The 24047-nt window shown below is 45.1% G+C and overlaps 1 protein-coding gene across 3 annotated transcripts in view; it reads right to left on the minus strand.

Annotated features, from left to right (window-relative positions):
• The window catches only part of BBOF1 (basal body orientation factor 1), a 312268-nt gene that overhangs the window by 226798 nt on the left and 61423 nt on the right, over positions 1-24047 (minus strand). For all 3 annotated transcript variants that reach the window (XM_033952957.1, XM_033952955.1, XM_033952956.1), the window contains exons 4-5: positions 8151-8294; positions 6900-6980 (exon numbers count right to left, since the gene is read on the minus strand). In XM_033952957.1, coding sequence (XP_033808848.1) covers positions 6900-6980; positions 8151-8294 — 225 coding nt within the window. The remainder of the gene's footprint in view (positions 1-6899; positions 6981-8150; positions 8295-24047) is intronic.

The following is a 24047-nucleotide window of genomic DNA, read 5'->3' on the forward strand; positions in this document are numbered from 1 at the left end:
GCCGGTCCTGTGCGGAGCGGCAGGAATTTTCTGCGGACCGGCACCGCGGACCGGCGGTTGAAGAACTGTGATGTAAACAGTACCCGGCGTATAAGACGACCCCCGACTTTGGGGAGGATTTTAAGGTACTGAAAAGTCGTGTTATACGCCGGCAAATACGGTATATCGCAGAGACGAGTGACTAAAAAAAAGAGGAGGGATTGCCATATACGTCAAAGAGGGAATTGAATCTATTGGAGAGAACATGCCACAACAGACGGATAAGTTAGAGTCTCTATGGATCAAAATTCCAGGAGCAAATGGACCAGAAATGAGGATAGGCATTTACTACCAACCCCCAGGACAGTCCGAAGAAATTGATGAAGAAATGATGGAAGAGATTAAATGCAACTGCAAGGAAGGCAATGCAGTTATCATGGGCGACTTCAATTATCTGGGGATAGACTGGAACCTGGGCACCTCTGGCTGTGCTAGAGAGACCAAGTTCCTGGAAACTGTAGGCGATTGCTTCCTGGAAAAACTTGTCAAGGAAAATATAAGAGGAAACACAATTCTGGACCTAATTCTAAATGTGCCGGTCCTCACAGTCCAAGATGTAGAAGTAGAAGGGACCCTGGGAAACAGCGATCACAATACGATCTGCTTCAACCTGGAAATAGGGGCGAAACATCGGTCCAGAACGACGGCCACGGCGCTAAACTTCCAAAAAGGGAATTATGAAGGAACTAGTGTTTAAGCCCGTTACATTAATGGGCGCTAGAGTATAGATGTCTGTCTGTCTGGGTTTTTTTTCTTTGTCTCTCTCTCCTTGCACGCTGCCTGCCTGTCTGTCATTTTTTCTGTCTGTGTCTCTCCCTATGTCCTTAGTGCCCTCAGTGCCTCCTTCCTATGTCCTTAGTGCCCCTTCCTACGTCCTTAGTGCTCCCAGTACCTCCTTCCTGTGTCCATAATGTACCCAGTGCCTCCTTCCCATGTCCTTAGTGCCCCCCAGTGCCTCAGTACTGTGTCCTTAGTGCCCCAGTGCCTGCGTACTGTGTCCTTAGTGCCCCAGTGACAACGTACTGTGTCCTTAATGCCCCCAGTGCCTCCTTCCTATGTCCTTAGTGACCCCAGTGCTGCTTCGCAGTATTCTACTGCCCTAATTTCCTCTGCTGCATCTCTGATGATGTCATCAGGGACGCGGCAGAGGAAATCAGACCAGTAGAAGGATGCAAAGCAGCGTGCTTACTGTGCCTCGGACGCTGCTGGAGCCGGGAGGTTTGTGTTCGTCTCGCAGTGGGAGGGTGAGGAGTAGTGGCTCGTGGCCAGCAGGGGGTGATGTTTATGGGACGGTAATGGAATGGATGTCAGAACATGATAAGTGCAGTATTTTTTGTGGAGTTTTTCTACAAAAGTGCCTGTTTTTCGTATGATTCTGGGTAATTCTAGTTAGATACAAGCATATGTGTCAGTTAGGGCCACGCCCAAATAGAAGCGTACGAAAAACGAGTGAATAAAAATCTGAATAACATGTAACTAAAGCCAGAAAAACACACTATAGATTAATATAAGAGAAAGAATGGTGTTTTTTTTATGTATTTTGCTGTTGGGCCAGATCAGAAGGAAACCAAAGGAATCCATTTTGTGTTCTCTGTCTTTGCTATATCTGCTCATTTTGAGGAACCCATTTTGTGTTCCCAGTCTTTGTTCTCAGCATCGTGGTGTTAATTAATACCACATGTGCTGTAGACTGGCTAGGAAGATAACGTGTCCTAAACTAAGATATAAAATGCATTAAGTATGAATGGCCGAGTTATGAATGAATGGGGGCCCCTGGAGTGATTTGTGTGACTAAATTAAACAAAAGAATGGGTTTTGGAAAAACATTATATATCTTTGCAACCTAAAGAAATCCTAAAGCAACATCTGGAAGTAATTAAGTCATGGACTCCTGCTCTAACATAGGAAGCTCAGAGGGGGAGGCTAGCCCCTCCTCCTCCTCCTGTGGGCTAAAGCTATGTAATTTGAACCTGTCAGCTTAGGAGGAGAGGGGGACCAGCCCCTCCTCCTCCAGGCTAGGTTTTCTATGTGCAAATCCATAGCCTGTCAGCTTTTTTTCCTCTAAGGCTGAGAAATTCTCAGCATCATTTTAACAAATAATTTTCTTAATATATTTTTGTGAAAATTATGATTTATATTCAGAAACGACTATAAGCAAACAAATGTACTTTTCTAAAACTTTGTCTAACTTTTAAGACCACCTCTTTTGTGGATTGTTATTGGTTGTCAAAGTGATGATGTCATAATGAGCCAACAGTACATAATAGAAAATCTGGAGGTATTAAGACAAGCTCGTTATGAGAAGGCCAGCATTTGGCAACTATAACGATCTCCCATTAGCGCAACTGTTAAGCAATTATGCTTGATTCTTTTGATCTCATAATGGAAAAATAGAAACAATAACTCAATAAATCTTAATTAATTTTTAAAACCTTGCGCTGGTGTCATTTTGCATGTGTTATTATTTTTCAAACCTGGAGCTTTCAAGAGGCATCGATGTCCCTTGCTCAAGGGTCGGCTTGGAGGGTCAATGGGGGTTTTGGGTGTGCTGGGTAGGGTCGGCATTGGGGGGGAGTCACGGCGTGTTACCTGCCGCCGGTCCTTAGAATAGAACAATGCGCACATGTGTACTCTTACCTGCCACAGACCCACAGATCAGGAATCAGGGAACACTGCAGTAAGAGTGCGCATGCGCGCTTAGCGTTTTATTATAGTAGATAAGACGCATGGTGGGAAAGAAGATTAAGTAAAGGATAAACACTGTAAAGATGCTAGAGCAAGCTTGGTCTCTCTTTAAGGATACGGTCACTGAGGCGCAAAATCTATATATACCGCATATCAACAAGGGATCAAAGAGGAAAAAGAATAAAGAACCAGCATGGCTCACTGTAGAGGTAAAGGAAACGATCAGAGTAAAAAAAAAACTCATTTAAGAAATAGAAAAGATAAAAACGGATGAAAACTGGAATAAGCACAAACAACATCAACGCAGGTGCCATAAGGCGGTAAAAGGGGCCAAAAGAGACTCCGAGGAAAAAATATCTAAGGAGGCGAAAAACTTCAAGCCGTTCTTTCAATATATTAAAGGGAAATGACCCACAAAGGAAGCAGTGGGACCGTTGGATGACCAAGGAATAAAGGGAGCGCTAAAGGAGGACAAAGTAATCGCAGACAGACCGAACACGTTTTTTGTGTCTGAATTTACCGAAGAGGGTATACCCAGCATATCGGAACCCATTAGGCTATATTCTGGGAGTGAAAACGGGAAACTGACAGGGTTAACAGACAGTCTAGAAGAGGTATGCAGGCAGATTGATAGGCTTAAGAGCGATAAATCCCCAGGATTAGATGGCATCCATCTGAGGGTCATCAAGGAACTGAAAGGGACCATAGCTGAACTACTTCAACTAATAGCCAATCTGTCGATCGTATCGGGAAAGATTCCGGAGGACTGGAAGGTGGCGAATGTTACTCCGATCTTCAAAATAGGTTCGAGGGGAGACCCGGGAAACTATAGACAGGTGAGTCTGACCTCGGTACTGGGAAATATGGTAGAGGCGCTGATAAAGGATCGCATCATTGATCACCTTGACAGACATGGGCTGATGAGGACCAGCCAGCACAGTTTCAGCAAAGGCAGATCTTGTTTGACAAACTTGCTGCACTTCTTCGAGGGAGTAAACAGGCAGATAGACAAGGGCGACCCGGTCAACATTGTATATCTGGACTTTCAGAAGGTGTTCGACAAGGTTCCGCATGAACGACTACTTCGGAAAATTGCGAGCCATGGAATCGAGGGTGAAATACTCACGTGGATTAAAAACTGGCTGGAGCATGGGAAACAGAGAGTGGGGGTAAATGGACAATACTCGAACTGGAAGAGCGTCACCAGTGGGGTGCTGCAGGGCTCGGTGCTTGGACCCGTGCTCTTCAACATCTTTATAAACGATCTGGACATAGGTACAACGAGCGAGATGATTAAATTTGCGGACGATACGAAGTTATTCAGAGTAGTGAAGATGTAGGGGGATTGCGAAGATCTGCAACATGACATAATCAGGCTCAAGGAATGGGCATCGACATGGCAGATGAGGTTCAATGTGGATAAGTGTAATAATAATAATAATAATAATAACTTTATTTTTTCTATACCGCCATAATCTTGCGACTTCTAGGCAGTTTACAGTGAAAGAGAGCTGTACAATCAGCGAATTACAAGGTGAGAGCAGGTAGGAAGTCACTGAGTAATCAGTGTTTACAGGTTACAAATAGGTTACAGTATAATCTTAAACATTTTACATCAAAGGGGCTGGATGGTCAGTGAATTGCAGAATACAGATGGTGAGGAAGACACTGAATAGTCAAGAGAAGAACAGAATACATTTGTGAAGAAGCGTAGTATCAGCATTAAGAGAAAAGTTTTAGGATGGGGGGCGTTGTCTGGCTGGGAAATAAATCTATTGAATAGAGCGGTCTTGATTTCTTTCCGAAAGGCGCCATAGGTCTGCCTGGCTTTGTCAGTGAAGTTACCTAGCCAGGTTTGCTGTCTGCCAGCTTGAAACTTAAAAGTTCTATCCAGAAAGGTTCTGTATTTGCAACCTATGATCTTCGGGTAGGCAAAGAGGTTGCGATTTCTGGTTGTCCTTATGGGGGTGTAAAGTTCAAAGTGAAGTAATAGGTAAATTGGGGCCATTCCCCACACCAGTTTATAGCAAAAGCAGGAAAACTTGAATAAAATCCGTGCCTCAATTGGCAACCAGTGCAGCAGTTTGTAGTAGGGACTAATGTGGTCACTTTTCTTTAGTCCGAATATCAGTCGGACGGCCGTGTTTTGCACTATTCTTAATTTTCTCAAGGTTTTTTTGGGTATACCTACATAGATGATATTGCAGTAGTCTAAGGTGTATAGGATCAGTGACTGTACCGGTAGTCTAAAAGATGGAGGGTCGAAATATTTTTTGATGGTTTTTAATTTCCAAAGTGTGGAGAAGCATTTTTTGGTCAACGAGTTTGTGTGTTCGATCAAGGTCAGGTGGGTGTCTAGGGTTACTCCTAGTATTTTTATAGTTTTGGATATTGGATGATCATGACCATTTAAGTGTATTGTTGTGTTGATTTTGTCTTTTGGGCTTGCCATGAAGATTTTTGTCTTTTCTGAGTTTAGTTTCAGTTTAAATTAATAGACCATTGTTCTATTTCGGTCATGATGTGGGAGATTTGTTCTGAGGTGTCATTGGTTACTTTGGTCACTGGGATTAGGATAGAGATGTCATTGGCGTATATATAGTATATTAGGTTTAACTTTTGTAGAAGGTGGCCTAAGGATGAAGTATAGATGTTAAATAAGGTGGGAGATAGGGGGGAACCCTGAAGAACTCCTGATGGACTTTTCCAAGAATTAGAGTATTTTCCGTCATAGACCACTTGATATGATCATTTTGTTAAGAAGCCTTGGAACCAGGTCCAAACACTTCCCGAGAGGCCCATTGCGTCTAGTCAGTTCTGCATTATTTCATGATGCATGTCAGTAACAAAAGCTCCTGCACGAATACAGGATGTCCTGGGCGGTACTTGGAGAGACCTCCCAGGAAATGGGCTTGGGAGTTCTGATCGACAAGTCAATGAAGCCGTCCACGCAATGTGCGGCGGCAGCAATAAGGGCGAACAAAATGCTAGGAATGATAAAGAAGGGCATCACGAACAGATCGGAGAAGGTTATCATGCCATTTTACCGGGCCATGGTGCGCCCTCACCTGGAGTACTGCATACAGCACTGGTCACCGTACATGAAGAAGGGCACAGTACTACTCGAAAGGGTCCAGAGAAGAGCGACTAAGATGGTTAAGGGGTTGGAGGAGCTGCCGTACAGCGAAAGATTAGAGAAACTGGGCCTCTTCTCCCTTGAACAGAGAAAATTGAGATGGGACATGTTCGAAACATTCAAGGTCCTGAAGGGGATAGACTTAGTAGATAAGGACAGGTTGTTCACCCTCTCCAAGGTAGGGAGAATGAGAGGGCACTCTCTAAAATTGAAAGGGGATAGATTCCGTACAAACATAAGGAAGTTCTTCTTCACCCAGAGAGTGGTAGAAAACTGGAACGCTCTTCCGGAATCTGTCATAGGGGAAAACACCCTCTAAGGATTCAAGACAAAGTTATACAAGTTCCTGCTGAACAAGAACGTGCGCAGGTAGGGCTAGTCTCAGTTAGGGCGCTGGTCTTTGACCAGAGGGCCACCGTGTGAGCAGACTGCTGGGCATGATGGACCAGTGGTCTGACTCAGCAGCGGCAATTCTTATGTTCTTATTATGCAAAATATAAAGACAGTACATGCAAATTTCAAAAATTGACAAATAACACTCACTACATTTAATGTTAACACATGTTGTGTATCTCTCCCTCCCTCTCATACACCCCCCTGTTCAACCTCTCTATCTCCCTCCCTTGCACGCTTGGTCAGATCTCTCTCTTCTCCCTTCCCTATGCAGCATTCTCTCCCTTTCTCTGTTATGTCCAACATCTCTGCCTCTCTCCCACTTTCCACCATCTCTCTCCCTCTCATTTCTGCCCTGGGTCCCGTTCCTGAGGGAATACCGATCAAGAACAGCAACGTTTTCCCATTACCAAGGGAATTATCGCAGTAACGGTTACTATGCCACTCCCTATTCCTAAGGAAACCCTGCCTTGTACAACCTACACTCTCACAATGCACTTTTGTTTTAGGGCCCCTGTATGAAAACTAAACTATATTTCACAATTTCTTTTATAGGATTAATAATCAACATTACAATGTGTCTAGAAAAAGATCAGACATAATGAATTCTGGCATATTTCAGCAAGAGTTCTTATGTAAAATATACCTTCTCTTCCAAAAATCTGCGCTCCATCCAGCCCAGTGAATCCTTATACTCTTTGTTTGATTTCTTCATGCTTTCTTTTATCTACGGTACAAATACAAGGCCTGAGAAAGGACTGAATGAATGTATGAGATGCTGCCTGCAAAACCAGTGATGTAGTAAGGGCAGGGGGGTGCTGTCTTCGTAGAGAGTGCCAGTGCCTCTCCTCCTCTCTACCTTCCCCCATACCTCTAAATGTTTGCTGGCACAAGCAGCATCTTCCACTTGCTGCTCATACCAGACCTTCTGACATCACATCCCGGTCACGACCAGGACATGACATCAGAAGGGAGTTAAGGCTGGCACATTTTAGCCTTGAACATTTCAGGGGGGACGGGGGCTGCTCATATGGCAGAGAACAATGGTGGGGGAGTGCACAGAACGGCGATGCCGAATGCCAACCTCCCTTGCTATACTTTTATTGTCAGAAAGTGGAGGAGGACTAACAATTACTTCGCAAGTTTACCTGCTTAAATCACTGATAATTGCTCCAGTGAAGAATTATCGAGACATGAGATTTGAAAAAAAGTATGTGCTGTGCTCTTATTGTTCTGGGGTAGAAGTTTAGGTCTTGTGTGAAGTTATTACTTAACTGAGTGTAACTAGATGCTCAATATGTGGCAGCTGCTAAGAAACAAATAAAATGTTAGGAATTATCAGGAAAGGAATGGAAAACAAGGATGAAAATATTATAATGCCCTTGTATCGCTCTGGTATGACCACACTTTGAATACTGTATGCAGTTCTGGTCGCCATATCTCGAAAAAGATATAGTGAAATTAGAAAAGGTACAGAGAAGGGCGACAAAAATGATAAAACAGATGGGACAACTTCCCTATGAGGAAAGACTAAAGCAGCTAGGGCTCTTCAGTTTGGAGAAGAGATGGCTCAGGGGTGATATGATAAAGTATTATAAAATACTAAGTGGAAAGGGTAAATGAGAAGTCCTTAGGCCATTATTGGCTTGGGGAAATTCACTACTTCTTCCTAGGATAAGCAGCATAAATCTGTTTTACAACTTGGGATCTAGCTTAGGTATTTGGGACTTGGATTGTCCACTATTGGAAACAGGATATTGGGCTTGATGGGCTTTTGGTCTGTCCCAGTATGGCAATTCTTATGTTCTTATGCACACAACACATGAAGTTAAAGTCCTTACAGAAATGGGAGAAAGGGGTGAAGTTAGTGATGAAAGAAAACCAGAAATTTACTTACATCTTCCAGCTCCTTCTCCATATAAGCCTTTCTTTTACGGAAGTCCCTGATTAATTTCATTTCTCCTTGAATTACACGCATTTCATCAGATTTTTTATTAAATTTTGACTCTAAAACATTGAGCTGCTTGGTATAATTTTGCACCTGAAAAGAAGTCATAGTTCAGTGTGATTACAAAGGGGCCCTTTTACCAAAACTTAGCAAGCACCAAGTACCACATAACCCATAAGTATAAAATAGGACATGCAACTTTTGGCATGCACTAATCTTCGTTACTGCACACTAAGCATTACCATACTTGTAAGTCCCCCTATAGCCAAACATCCATCAGGGAAAGAGAGTTCCATTCCAATGCACCCTTTTACAAATCATCTATTACAGATTCCCTTGCCCTTTTAACTGAAACAAGATCTTATCCATGTCACCTAAATAGATTGTTTAGGATTACCATATTTTATGTCAGTAAAATCCAGACCCCGAGACCCAAACCCAGGCCCACCCAGTTCCACCCATCCCTGCCCTTTTATGCCCCAGCTTCATCCTCAGCTCCACCCCCAGCCCACGCCTCCTGCTGCCTGTTCGTCAGGCAGGAAGGCATCCGTGCATGCGCAGATGAGACACGCATCTGTGCATGTGCATGGCATCACCGCGTTGCATGTGTGGATGCCCCCTCCCGATGCGATTTCTTTTCAAAACCTGGACAAAGTGCTCAGTTTTGAAAAGCCGTCTGGACCCCTGGACATGTCTGGGGAAATCTGGACTTCTGGTAACCCTAATATTGTATGACCTCCCTATGATTTCTAACATTGAGTAATCACCCTCTTGGCTGTCATGATTTGTGGATAATCTTTGTTCAGATTTTCCATGAAAATCCTAACCCCAACATGCATCCCAAAGTGTGTTTATGTTATGTTTATTAAAATTTGATGGTGAGAGCCTGAGCGGACACTTGGTGGCTGAACTCCACTCCCCAACCTCCTTAAACTCTCTTCCTTCGCATGTAATGCTGTACAACTGACTATTGTTTGCTTACCTCTCAGTTTGGGAACTTCCAGAGATTTGTGGAATTTAATTTTAAGTGCTGTGTGTTGCGGATTTTGCATAGTATGCTGATTGTTGGCCCGCTCTGGCAAAGAAAAGTGCTCGACTCCCTCCTCTAAGATGGTGGCCTCAGCAGTAGAACTACTGCAAGATGTGTTTAAAACAGACTTGGTTCAGGTCTCTATGCAAAACCTCTCCCAGCTGCTGGATGACAAACTGGCCAAGTTGCATGCCACTATGGATGAGATAAAGGAATGTATGGTCGGCCATGCGGTTCGGTTGCAGTAAGCTGAGGAACACATTGCTGCTTAGGAGGATCATGTGAACTCGGCGGAAGGAAAGTTGAAGCAGCTTGAAGTGCACGTGCAGACAAGGTGGATGAGCATGAAAACCTGAGCTGGAGGAATAACATTTGGATTATCTGGGTCCTAGAGAGCATAAAAACAAAGAGCTACATGATCTTGTCACCCAGTGGTTCCCGAAGGCCCTGAGAGTGTCATTGGATGAACGGTCACTCAACATGGGGAGAGTGCATCGTGTGGGACTCACAAAATCCAACAAGGAATGATCGGTGATTGCCCGCTATCTCAACTATGTGGTCACAGCTAAGCTCCTGGACCTGAACCAGAAAAATTGTTCTTTGGATTATAATGGGGTCTCTTTGTTATTATTTCAAGATTTTTTGGTGAGGATTTCTGAGCAGAAACGGCGCTTGGCGCCTTACTTATCCCAGCTCTAAATGAATCCTGACTGAAGTCATTTTAAGTCCAGAAAGCACAGTTACTTACCGTAGCAGGTGTTATCCAGGGATAGCAGGCAAATATTCTCACATGTGGGCAGATATCTACGGAGCCCCGGTACGGACAGCTGCTAAAGTGACAACTAACCGCACCACACATGCACAAGTGCCTTCCCGCCAGACACCGCACCACACATGCACAAGTGCACATGCGTAAGTGCCTTCATGCCCGACATAGGCGTGCAACTCCTCAGTTCAGATAGCCAAGAAGCCAACCAGGGGAGGAGGGTGGGTTGTGAGAATATCTGCCTCCTGTCCCTGCATAACACCTGTTACGGTAAGTAACTGTGCTTTATCCCAGGACAAGCAGATAGCATATTCTCACATGTGGGTGACCTCCAAACTAACCAGAAATGGAATGGTGGGAGAGTTGGCCTTTAAGAAAATAAATTTTGTAGTACTGCTTGGCTGAAATAACAACAACAACAACAACTTTATTCTTCTACTAGTCTTTAAGCCCGTTAAATTAACGGGTGCTAGAATAGATGTCTGTCTGTCTTTCTTTCTGTCTGTCTCTCTGGCTCCCTGTCTGTCATTCTTTCTCTCTCTCTCTCTCCTTGGCTAGTGTTTGTCTGGGTTGGCCGCTGGCTGTCTGTCTTTTTTTTTTCTTTGTGTCTCTCTCCTTGCATGCTGTCTATCTGTGTTTATTCTATCTGTCTCTCTGGCCCCCTGTCTGTTTGTCTTTCTTTATGTCTGTCTCTCTCCCTGGCCCCCTGTCTTTCTTTCTGTATGTCTCTCTGTCTTTCTCCCTGGCCCCCTGACTACCTGTATTTATCTGCCTTTCTCCGTGGCCCCCTTCTGTCTCCCTCCCCCCTCCCCAAAGCAAGCCCGTTACATTAACGGTGCTAGACTATGTCTATCTGTCTTTCTTTCTATCTGTCTCTCTCCCTGCCCCCTATGTAGCAGCATTTCTCTCCCCCACTTCATTTTAAGTTGTCTAAATGAACTGAATCTAATTAATTCACATCCCTACTCTTTTTTTCTCCGTCTGTAGAGGCCCCTATAGCTAATTTTTTTTGGTCTTTTTCCATCTCTTCCCTTCTTTCTTTTCCTTATACCAGTCAGACAATTGCCTTTGGATGTTCCTCAGTTCCTGCCTTGGTCTCCCTCTCAGCATATAACACTTACCTCTCCCCTTTCTGCTGTCTCCCTCCACATAGCTTCTGCATCGGCTCCCTATTTATTCTTAGCACATAATTAATCCTTAAGAAACAGATGTCCTTGTTGCTCAGGCACCACCTGCATGGCTGTTTTGCTGCCTCGAGTATTAAAAAGCGCACTGGAAAGGATAAATACAAAGGTACAGACCTGTAGGGCACTGGGGGCTAGGGAGAAAGCAAGGGCATAGCCGGAAATGGAAAAATGGCACTACCATTTGAAGTTTATTTTTAAAGTTTAAAGTTGCGGCGGCGGCTCCTCTTACGATCGCTGCCTGCGTCGGAAGCCTTCTCTGACGTAGATGCGGCTCTTGAGAGGAGCCGCAGCGACTTTAAACTTTAAAAATAAACTTCAAATGGTAGTGCCATTTTTCGTTGATGGAGGTCTGGGCGAGCAGGGAGGCGGTGTGGGGCCGTAATTTTGAAGGTGGCGCGAGTTTGAGCAAATCCGTCCTGGGCCCGTGTCTGGACCGCCGGGGCCTGGGTGCGGCGGGGAAGGGGGGTCTTGCCTGGCCGGGGCCGGACGAATCCCGGGTCTGCTCTCCTTCTCCTAAGTCCCGGCCCTGAGGCGATTGTTGGCTGGCTGCGGTCCCAGCTTGACGTACTATGCGCGCATGCGCACTTGTCTTGCCACATCCCGACAGAAAAGGGATCAGGGAACACGCGAGGCAAGTGCGCATGCGCGGCTACCATTTTATTATTTAAGATACCACCACAGTCAGATGACTTCTAGGCGGTTCACATCGAAGAGGGCTGGACAAAATCAGCGAATTACAGAATGCAAAAAAGTGAGGGTACAACATATTACACAAGAAATAGACAGAAGGAAAATATAAATTTAGTGTGGCTTCTGTTTAGGTGATTAATCTGTCAAACAATACGGTTTTAATTACTCTCCGAAAGGCCAGGACTGCTGTTTGCTTGTTTGAAACATGGCCATCCCATCTGGAATAGGATTCCAGACAGTCCTTAAGATAATATAAAAGAAAAAGAATTACATCTGAATGGTCAAACTTTTTAAATATCTGCTTTGATAAAAATTTTAGGTGTTATACTGGACCGCCATTTAACTCTGGAAGATCACACAAATTTTCTATTAAAAAAATGTTACATAATCTTGTGGAAACTTTGGACGATAAGAAAATTTTTTGATAGTGCATCATTTAGATTGCTGCCGGTACAATCATCCGTTTTATCCATACTGGATTATTGTAATATAATATACCTGGGATCTCATAAAAATTTCCAAAAGAGATTGAGACTCATACAGAACACTGCGGTCTGTCTAATTTTCAGGTTGAAAAAGTATGACCACATTATTCCATCTTATAGACAGTTGCATTGGTTGCCTTTGAGGCTAGAATATTATTTAAATTTTGTTGTGCCTGTTTCAAAGTGTTGTTTGGTATGGCTCCTACTTACTTGTCTCTATGCTTTGAACGTTACAAACCTAATAGAATTACTCAAAGGCAATATTTATTTGTTATTCCAACCATCAAACCTTGTCGATACAAGAGATTTCTTGATAAATTGCTCGGTTTTCAGGCAGGTAAAATGGACCAATGGCTAAGTACTATTATCTTCCAGGCCTACTCTTATATGTCTTCTTCGATGTTCAGCAACTCGAAAAGGGTAGCTACACTTCACTAGAATATATGTTAGCTTCAGTCAAAGATGAACTCCACCCCTACCTGGATGCTGGAATCGCATCCCCGGTGGAATCAGAGGTAATTAGAACCTCCCCGGAGGGGGATAGAGCGGCATCCACGCACGGTTCATGCCCCTCGTGGGCTGTGGCACATGTAACATATGGCTGTGAATCCGCAAGCCATCCGCCACATTTAAGGCATGAATCCATGACATCCTGTCCTGAGGTGGCCATCTGTGAAGTTTGGAGCAAAAATGAAGCTTCTAAGTCCAAAAAATATAGTTTTAAAAACTTTACAGAAAATCCAAGAACCAAAGAGGTAGCCGCGTGGCAGGAGAGGGCAGCGGCGTGGCAGGAGAGGGCAGCGGCAGCGGACTTGGACCAGGAAGAGGAGAGGTAGCTGGGAGAGGAAGAGGGCAGCGGCGAGGAACGGGCAGTGGCGAGAGTTAGCAGCGCCCACCCGCGACACCATCTGAGTCAGCGCCCGGACTCCCCCTTAAGAGGGGAGGGCCAACGGCCTGCGGCCGTTCGGCACACGGTGAAGGCGAGCGGCAAAGGCGCTCGCCTTAGCGAGAGCGCCTTTGCGAAGGGCCTTGAGAAGGGTCGAGCAAAGACAGCCAAAGACTCCAGAACACCAGGTAAGGAAGAAGCGAGCACGCATGTAAGGAGAGCGCACACACACAAGAAGAAACACACAATAAGATACACACAAGACAGGAAAGGATAAAGAAGCAGCAGGTCTGGGGACAAGAAAGAGGCCCAAGAGAGGATAGCAGACCCACCAAGACAAAAAGCAGCAGAAGAAGTAGACAGGAAAGAGCCAAGCAAAGGAGAGAGCACAGCGCCCGCCCACATAAAGACATAAGACAAGGGAGAGAGCATCTAGTGGACTGCGAAGAAAGAGAAATGGAAGCAGCAGGAACCCGGAGGAGCTTCCCAGTGTACTGCACGGAGTGTCATATGTATGACTACCTTCCCTCGGGAAGGCAGGCATACATATGCAGTCGGTGTCAGGAACTGGAAAGCCTGAAGAAGGAAGTTGGTCGACTGCAGTGCAGGGTTCAAGAGCTGGAGGGGCTCCACATCTCGGAAGCACCATTCAAGACAACTGAAGACTCCGCAAGAGAAAGCCACATCGAGGAGCAAGTAAGGGAGCTCGAAAGGTTCATCGAGGAGGCCTACAGGCAGGTAGAAGAGCAGGATCATCAGCAGCGCTGGAGCGAGGAAGCTACGTCTACACGAGATGGAGGACAGGGGCCAACAGATGGAAGACAGGAACCAACAGATGCCAAGGATGAAGGACCACATGGAAGATTTGAGCAAGCAGAGAGTGTGAAGACTGGCGGGTACCCCGGAAGAGAAGTACTGAACCACATCGAGGATACAGACTTGAGACCAGTGAGGAAGCTGAAGAAGGGGAAATCTGCAGTCGTCGTGGGAGACTCAATCCTGAGAGAAGTGGACAGTCAGGTAGCAAGAACGAAGGACATCACTGACAGAATCGAGAGGATCCTGGATGGCGCAGAAACAGAAGAGACAGCAGTGATAATCCACGTGGGAACAAATGATGTCAACAGGAGAAATTACAGCAGGACTACGCTAACTGAACAGTTCAAGATCCTAGGAAGGAAACTGAAGCTGAGGACACAGAAGATAGCATTCTCGGAGATTCTGCCAGACGTGAAGAGGGCAGACGTGAAGAGGCAGACCGAGCTACAAGCAATAAACGCATGGTTGAGGAGATGGTGCGAAGAAGAAGGATTCCTTTTTGTGAGGAACTGGACAACTTTTTTGGGGAAGAACAAGCTCTTCAGGAGGGACGGACTACACCTGAGCAAGGCAGGAATGAGGCTGCTAGCAAACAACGTCAAGAGAGGAATTGAACAGGTTTTAAACTGAGAAAAAGGGGAAAGCCGACAGTCGACCTGATGTCGACGGTTCGGACAAGAGTATCCAAAGAAGATACTGAGCAGGAAAAATGCTGGGAACAAGCAAGAGACGAACAACAGAAACTGTTGACCAACAAGAGGGGCAAACAGATAAAATTAGAGGAACAGGAGAGATCGGGAAATCAGGTTGCAGACGAAAAAGATGCACCAAAAAATGAGGAAGAAAGGAACAGAAATCAGGGACTGGCAGCCCAAATAGGGGATGGCAAGAGGAGCAAAAACACATGTAAAACCAGCAGAGAAAAGAAAAGACCGGAACTTAAATTGCTTGTACGCAAATGCAAGGAGCCTAAAGTCCAAAATGGGAGAATTAGAAGTCATAGCCAAAAAAGAAGACCTAGACATCATTGGAATCACGGAAACATGGTGGAACGAAGATAACCAATGGGACGTAGTACTGCCAGGGTACAAACTCTATAGAAGAGACAGGACCCACAAGAAGGGTGGAGGAATAGCACTATACATAAAAGACACCATTCCCTCGTCCGGAGTGGATATAGAACCAAAGGCGGAAGGATTGGAGTCATTATAGGTTAAATTACCGGGAAAAAATGGCCTTGACATAAGATTGGGTCTATACTATCGTCCACCTGGACAAACGGAAGCAAACGACAAAGAACTGGCAGCAGAATTGAGGCAGCAAGGCATCAACAGGAACGTGACAGTAATGGGAGATTTTAACTACCCCGGGATAAACTGGAATATTGGAAACTCGAACTGTGCGAGGGAAACAGAATTCTTAGAGGCTGTGAGGGACTGCTTTATGGATCAGCTTGTCAAGGAACCAACAAGAGGAAATGCCACTCTTGACCTAATCCTCAATGGAATAGGGGGACCTGCAAAAGAAGTGGCAGTAGTAGGACCACTAGGAAACAGCGATCACAACATGATCCAGTACAAATTAGGAGTAGGTACAGCAAAAGGGAAGAGAACCACAATGACAATGTTCAACTTCAAGAAAGGGAACTATGATGCTATGAGAGCAATGGTAAGGAAAAAACTCAGAAACAGCTCAAGGAAAACAGAAACTATAGAGCAAGCCTGGTCTCTATTCAAGGGCGCAATGCAAGAAGCACAACATATGTACATCCCCAGATTTAGAAAAGGGTGCAAAAAAAACCGAACAAAAGACCCCGCATGGATAAACAATGAGGTGAAGAAAGCGATAGGAGACAAGAAAAAATCATTCCGGAAATAGAAAAAGGACCAAACTGGGGAAAACTGGAAGGAACACAGGAAACGCCAAAGAGAATGTCATCAAGTGGTTAGGAAAGCGAAAAGAGAATACAAAGAGAGGCTGACCAGGGAGGCAAAAAACTTCAAATCATTCTTCAGATATGTTAAAGGGAAGCAACTGGCGAGGGAAGAAGTAGGACCGTTGGATGATGGAGACAGAAAGGGAGTGATAAGGAGGAAAAAGAGGTAGCCGACAAGTTAAACAAATTTTCTCGTCAGTCTTCACAAGCGAGGACACATCCAGTGTACCAAAACCCGACGTGATCTTCCATGGTGATCAAGAAGAAAAACTGTCAACAATAGAGGTGAGCCATGAGGATGTCCTCCAACAGATAGATAGATTGAAAAGCGACAAATCACCAGGCCCGGACGGAATCCACCCTAGGGTACTAAAAGAACTAAGAAATGAGATAGCGGGAATACTCCAACGAGTTTGCAACCTATCCTTGAAAACTGGAGAGATCCCGGAGGACTGGAAGATAGCAAATGTTACACCTATCTTTTTTTTTTTTTCCATAATATATTTTATTAAATTTTCCAATAAGGGAAAACTACCCAATATGCAAGATGTACAACACAATAAAGCAGGTACCAATACACTTCCCAACTTCACCCCACATCAGGTCTACCCCTCCCTCCCCCCCATCCCTTCCCACTCCCCATCCCCTAGTTATACCAGAATAACACAAAGTCCAATCCAGTGCTATCACAGCAAAGACACTCAAACATTCAATAAATGGCTACGTGCCCTTGGCGTTAAAGTGTCCCAAAAAGGTGTCCAGCGCAGACTAAATAACCGTCCCTGTGCAGAATCCAAAGAAGGAAAACAGAGCCTCTCCATGGATGCTTGGTGAATCATCAAAGTTCTCCAACAGGAAAGTGTCGGGGCATCCGTGGAAATCCAGCACAACAAAATTGCTTTCTTCCCCAGTAACACCGCTCGTGACAGAAAACTGCGAAATCCCTTTGGAGCAGACAAGGGAACATGATCCAATGCAAACAGCATCACCGGATCCAGGATAAAGTTGTAATTCCACATTGTTTGAATATGTACATTAAGCTGATGCCAAAATGCAGTAATCCGAATGCAGGTCCAGAACTGATGCCCCAAGGTAGATGGCGAATGAGAACATTTGAGACATTGGTCAGTCGCACACATTTTAGCTCGAAACTGATATGCAGTTGATCTGTAGAGCCTGTGTAAAAATTTATAATTAAGTTCAAACAATATAACATTATGAGTCACACGGGCTGTCCGAAAAGTCCCCCTGCGAATCATAAGTGCAGTCACCGCACAAAGGAGATCCTGAGACCATCGTGAAGCAATTGAATCATAGTCAGGTTCCCCCAGTTGTTCCTGAAGGTGGCGATGATGAAATCTCAAGGGGATGTGTGCCTGAGCCGATAAGCTCAACGCTTCGGAGAGGGACTCCATGCAGCGATCAGTGAGGGATACTCTCGGCAATGTGGTCATGTAAGAAGATAATTGGAGGTAAGAAAGCCAGTCAGTGGGTTTCCATCCATTATCACGCTGTAGTTCCGCAAACGTTTTTAAGGAACCGGATGAGTGGACCAGTTGAAAGATATATTGATTAGATCGCGAATTCCACACCCCAGTAGACACTGGGTCCAGTCCCGCTAAGAATGCCCCGTTCCCCCTCAAAGGTAAATAAGGAGTCACCTGATGCTGAATCCGAAGTTGATGACATAGCAATTTCCAGAGGCGTCGCAATGGCAGTAAGAAGAGATCCCGTGCTGAGGAAGTCTTTCTTGGCAAATGAGGAGCATGGAGCAAATAGCTAAAGTGATAAGGGTCACAGAGTAACAATTCGTGATTGGTGGCTGAGAAATGTCCAGTACCCCTAAACCAGTCATTCAAATGTCTCATCTGACACGCCCGAGACAGCAACCGAAGATTACGGAGACCAAAACCTCCCCGGTCCCGAGGGCGTGCCAAATGAGACAGAGATAACCGAGCCCTCTTCCCATTCCACAAAAACCTCTGTAAACACTTCCCCAGCAATTTGTCATGGCGAGCAGAAAGCAATACAGGTATCATTTGAAATATATAAAGCCACTGCGGTACAAGCACCATGTTATACAATGCTATTTTACCCAATAAAGAAAGTGGATAGACCCTCCAATTCTCCAATTTCTGAATCGTTGTAAGTACCAGAGGGTCAATGTTAAGAGAATACAGTTGAGACGGATCAGAGGAAATAACAATACCCAGGTAAGTAAGATGACCCGTCGCCCAAACCAATGGAAAGTCTCCCCTCCACCGCCTCTGCACCTCCATGGATAGGGGCAATACCATTGATTTCGATCTATTCAACTGCATACCTGAGTACATACTAAATTCATCTAACAGTTCCAGCGCCCTAGAAAGAGAGGCTGCAGGGGATCCTAATGTTAATAGGAGGTCATCTGCATAAGCCAATACCCGTAGTTGAGATTCCCCCTCTGGCATGCCCTGTATAATATCATCACAGAGTATTGTACGCAATAAGGGGTCCAGATATAATAAGAAAAGCAGTGGGGAAAGCGGGCTGCCCTGACGTGTTCCACGCTCAATCTGAAATACTGGAGATCTAGTACCATTGACCAAAATACAAGCGGTGGGATCCTTATATAGCAATTGAAGCATATTATAGAACCACCCAGTAAAACCCATGTAAGTCAGCACACTGAACAAGTACTTCCAGTTGACCTGGTCAAAAGCCTTAGCTGCATCTAAGCCCACCAGTATCCCATGAGCACCAGAATCCCTCATACGTTGTAAGGCAGTAAGTAATCTACGAACATTAAGGACTGAATGACGGTTTCGTACAAAACCCACTTGTTCAGGTACTATCAATTTCGGCAGCAGAGTTGAAAGTCGATTAGCCAATATTTTATCTAATATTTTGATGTCCACATTAATTAATGAGATGGGACGATAGGATTCCACATCCGTGTCTAATTTACCCGGTTTAGGAATTAAGGTAATATATGCCTGGTTTGCCCCTAAGGGAAAGGATCCACCCTCCAGAGCTGCATTATAGTATGCCTCCAGGGGACCACAAAGGGCGGGAAAAATAAATTTATAAAACTCTGGGGAAAACCCATCGGGACCAGGCGACGTGCCTCCCTTAAGCTGCTTTACCGCTGCCTGTAGTTCTTTACCCTGAATGGGATGATTCAAAAATAGTCGATCAGGGGAGGACAATCTAGGAACCCCTGCATCCAGCAAATAATCCTCCACCTCAGGTCCTCCCTGACCATCTCTAGCTGTATAGAAGGCTCTATAATGCTGTAAGAAGCCTTCCACAATGTCTGGGGTGTTAGTTAATTCCTTCCCCGAACTAAGTAATATTCGGGAAATATGACGGTTAGAACGATATGGTTTAGTCAAATTGGCCAACAGACGTCCCGCCTTATTCCCAAATCTGTAAAATTTAAACCTATAATAGTGAAAGTAATGCTGGGTACGTTCATGCAATAGAGTGTTCAAAGCAGCCTGTGCGGACGTCATGGCTTCCTGCGTCTGCGAGGAAGGGCGTGCAATATGAGCACGCTTACAACGTTGGTATTCCCGCTCTAAGTGTAAAACTCCCCGGGAGATACGGTGTCTATGTGCACTCACATAAGAGATAATGTCCCCCCTAAGAACTGACTTCGCCGCCTCCCAGAACAACAATGGCCTGTCCTGATGTTGAGAATTAAAGGACAAATAATCATCCCATTTCTGAGCAAGATATTGTTGAAAATTCAAGTTATTAAATAAATAGGAGGGAAACCTCCAAGATCCTCCAGGCAAGGAATCTGTGCCATGGAAGACGTCAATCCAGATAGGACAGTGATCAGACACAGAAAGGGGACCCACCTCGGAAGCTCCGATCCTAGGTAAATATGCCGTCGAGGTCAAAATGTAATCTATACGGGAAAAAGTGTGATGCGCTCGAGACTGGTGCGTATAGTCCTGTTCTGTAGGGTGCAGTACACGCCAGGAATCAATAAGATCTAAGGTATCACACAAGTAAGGGATTCCCTTGGTAGGGCCACCGGATTGGGAAGGTCCCGGGCCTGTTCTATCCATTGTAGGGTCTAGCACCTGGTTAAAATCCCCCAATAATAGCAAAGGATTAGTAGGATCACGCACTCCTATCCTCGCCAAATTGGCAAAAAAGGAGTGGTCATATTGGTTGGGAGCATAGAGCATTAGCAAGTTAAAGGTAGACCCAGACATAGTTACCCTGCAAAACAAGGTCCTCCCCATGACGTCCTTGTAGAGTTGTTCAATTTTCCCCGGAAACCCCTTTCTTACCAGCAGCACCACTCCAGCTTTCTTATTAGAGGAGGAAGTATAGAAAACCTGGCCCACCCAACCTCTCAATAGCTTAGCATGTTCAGAGTCCGAAAGTCTGGTCTCCTGAAGACATGCCAAATCAGCTTTATGATGTTGAAGGCGTTGCAGAATCTTACTACGCTTCACAGGGGAGGTGATCCCACCAACATTCCAAGATAAGATACGAAATGTGGATGGAGTCATGAGTAGGTCAAAGAAAAGTACTTTGCCCAATAACACGGACAGGTTTCCCCCGACTCCCAGCCATATCGAGGAAAACTAAACAGCCAGCAAACCAGTAATGTAAGAGATGTAGTTTGACTCAGAAAAAGCACAGAAATTGCACTAGACAGGATTATACAGAAGTATGACACTCGTCCCAACCCCCCTAAGTTACACCTATCTTTAAAAAGGGGTCAAGAGGAGACTCGGGAAACTATAGGCCAGTAAGTTTGACATCGGTTCCAGGCAAGATGGTAGAAGCACTGATAAAGGACAGCATCTGTGAGCACATCGAAAAAAATGGGCTGATGAAAGCGAGCCAACATGGCTTCTGCAAGGGAAGATCATGCCAAACAACCTTACTGCACTTCTTTGAGGGGATAAACAGCCAGTTGGACAAAGGGGAACCCGTAGACATCATTTACCTCGACTTCCAAAAGGCCTTTGACAAGGTACCCCATGAGCGGCTACTTAGGAAGCTGTGGAACCACGGGGTGGAAGGGGAAGTACACAGATGGGTCAAACACTGGTTGGCAGGCAGAAGACAGAGGGTTGGAGTGAAGGGTCACTACTCGGGCTAGAGGAAGGTTACGAGCGGAGTTCCGCAGGGGTCTGTACTCGCATCGCTGCTGTTCAATGTATTTATTAATGACCTGGAAACGGGAATGAAATGTGAAGTTGTAAAATTTGCGGATGACACTAAACTCTGTAGAAGGGTTAGAACTACGGAAGAGTGTGAGGACCTACAAATGGACCTAAAGAAACTGGAGGAGTGGGCGAATAAATGGCAGATGAACTTCAATGTAGGGAAATGCAAGGTCATGCATATAGGGAGAAAGAACCAGATGTTCAGCTACCAAATGGGGGGATTCGTATTAGAGGGAAGTAACCTTGAAACAGATTTGGGTGTACTGGTGGACACAACAATGAAGTCAACGGCACAATGCGCAGCAGCCGCGAAGAAGGCAAACAGAATGTTGGGTATTATTAAGAAGGGTATTACGACCAGAACAAAAGAAATCATCCTGCCGTTGTATCGGGCAATGGTGCGCCTGCACCTGGAGTACTGTGTTCAGTATTAGTCACCGCACCTTCAGAAGGATATGGCAATACTTGAGAGGGTCCAGAGGAGAGCGACACGAATGATTAAGGGCATGGAAAACCTTTCATACACTGAAAGATTGGAGAGACTGGGGCTCTTCTCCCTGGAAAAGCGGAGACTCAGAGGAGACATGATAGAGACCTACAGGATCATGAAGGGCATAGAGAAAGTAGAGAGGGATAGATTTTTCAAACTTTCAAAACATATAAGAACAAGAGGGCATTCGGAAAAATTGGAAGGGGACAGATTCAAAACAAATGCTAGGAAGTTTTTCTTTACCCAGCGTATGGCGGACACCTGGAATGCACTTCCAGAGGACGTAATAGGACAGAGTACGGTACTGGAGTTCAAGAAAGGATTGGACAATTTCCTGCTGGAAAAAGGGATAGAGGGATATAGATAGGGGGCTACTGCGCAGGTCCTGGACCTGTTGGGCCGCCGCGTGAGCGGACTGCTGGGCACGATGGACCTTGGGTCTGACCCAGTGGAGGCATTGCTTATGTTCTTATGTCACCACGAGTACTGATTTTGACAAAAAACAGCCATTAAAAATGCAGGAAAACGCGAAAAACAGCGAAATTAGGATTTTACAGGTGGGGAGACCAGGGCATGCAGGGAAACCCCCCAAAACCCCAATTTGAAGACCCCCCCAAAATCGGCAAACTCTGTGACTCACAGATACCACAGAGACATGTGCTGCAATGAAAGTCTATGGCAACCTGCAAGGAGATCAGTACCTCAGGAGCTGAATAAACTGGATTTTTCAGGTCTTCTGACTGCCTCACCTTCCCTGCCACCTCAGATCATGACCACCAGGACCCCTCAGGGAAGGCACGAGGCACGGTTCCAATCCCGGCGTACCTCCTCAGAACCGCAGCAGCCTGCGCTCTACCCCTTTGCGGACGAACCAGGGGAGAGATGGCTCCCGAACCTGGAGACCCGATCCAATCTGCAGGCTGTCCAGAGGGCTTACTGCAGTTTCAGGCTTACAGAGCACCCTCCGGAAGCAGACAAAATTTAAAATGTCTGTGATCTCCCGCTGAAGGATCACTCAGACAGAGTTGATCCGCAGCATGTAGGCAAACCTACGAAAAAAAAAAAAAAAAAAGACTAGGAAGTGAAAACAAATCACGAGCAGAATTAACTGATATGATACCATGCAGTGAACCTTCAGGAAAAACTGAGCAAGACAGGAAACTCCCGGTAGCTCAAAGGGGAGGGATCATCTTTTAGTCGCCCTGCAGCTGAAGCTAATAGAGATACAAGATCCCATCTGTTCAGCTTCCAGAGAGATTGTACAGGAAGGATGTGGATTTTAGTTGCTGATGATGAAGATCGCACCAAGCAGAAAACCGAGTCCATTTTTGAGTATAATATTGTCTTGTGGCTGGTTTTCTGGAAGCATCCAATATGTCTCTGACAGATTGAGAAAACTGAAGGTCAGGTAAAGTTAACCCGAGAGATACCAAGCTATCAGGTGCAAAGACTTCAGGTTGGGATGAAGAAGAGAACCATGACTCTGAGTAAGAAGAGATGGAAAATTGATAGAAGTAGCTTCCTGAAGTTGAGTTGAAGTAGAAGGGAAAACCAAGGTTGTCTGGGCCATCCAGGAGCTATCAGAATCATGGTGGCAGACACCTGTTTGAGTTTGACAAGTGTTTTGAGAATAAGTGGAAAAGGAGGGAGCGCATAAAGGAACTTGTTCATCCAGTCCAGGAGAAAAGCATCTGCCTCCAGGCGATGAGGAGAGTACAGTCTGGAACAGAACTGGGGCAGCTTGTTGTTGAGGGGAGACGCAAAGAGGTCTACCTGCAGGGTTCCACATAGAGAAAATTTTATTTATTTATTTTTAAAAAAAAATCTTTATTAAGTTTTCAAAGCTAATAAAAGTGCAAAACAATATAATACATATATTAATAATCATAATAAGCACTTATTATCAATCAATAATAATACAGAAAAAATAAAAACCCCTCTCCCATCCAACATATTCATCAGGGAATAAAACCAGACAAAAGAAATACCCCCCTCCCACCCCTGGATGTGTGTGTACGAAAACAACGGAAAATAAAAAAATAAAAGACAACTATAACAAAGCCACAAAAGAGGTCAATGGACCCCAAACTTATTTGAAAACTTAGAACATAAGAACATAAGAAGCACCATCTCCGAAACAGACCCTAGGTCCATCAAGTCCAACGATCCGCACACATGGTGGCTCCGCCAGGTGTACCCTGGCATAGTTTTAGTCCCCATATCGCTCTAGGCTTCTCGTAAAGAGGTGCATCTTGCTTACCCTTACCCTTGTCACTTCATGCCACTCATAAGGAGATGTACATCTAACTTACCCTTAAATCCTAGAACGGTGGATTCTGCAATTACATCTTCTGGGAGATCTTCACTCGTTGCATCTTCA

Source organism: Geotrypetes seraphini, chromosome 7, assembly GCF_902459505.1.
Source record: "Geotrypetes seraphini chromosome 7, aGeoSer1.1, whole genome shotgun sequence".
NCBI classification, from domain to species: domain Eukaryota; kingdom Metazoa; phylum Chordata; class Amphibia; order Gymnophiona; family Dermophiidae; genus Geotrypetes; species Geotrypetes seraphini.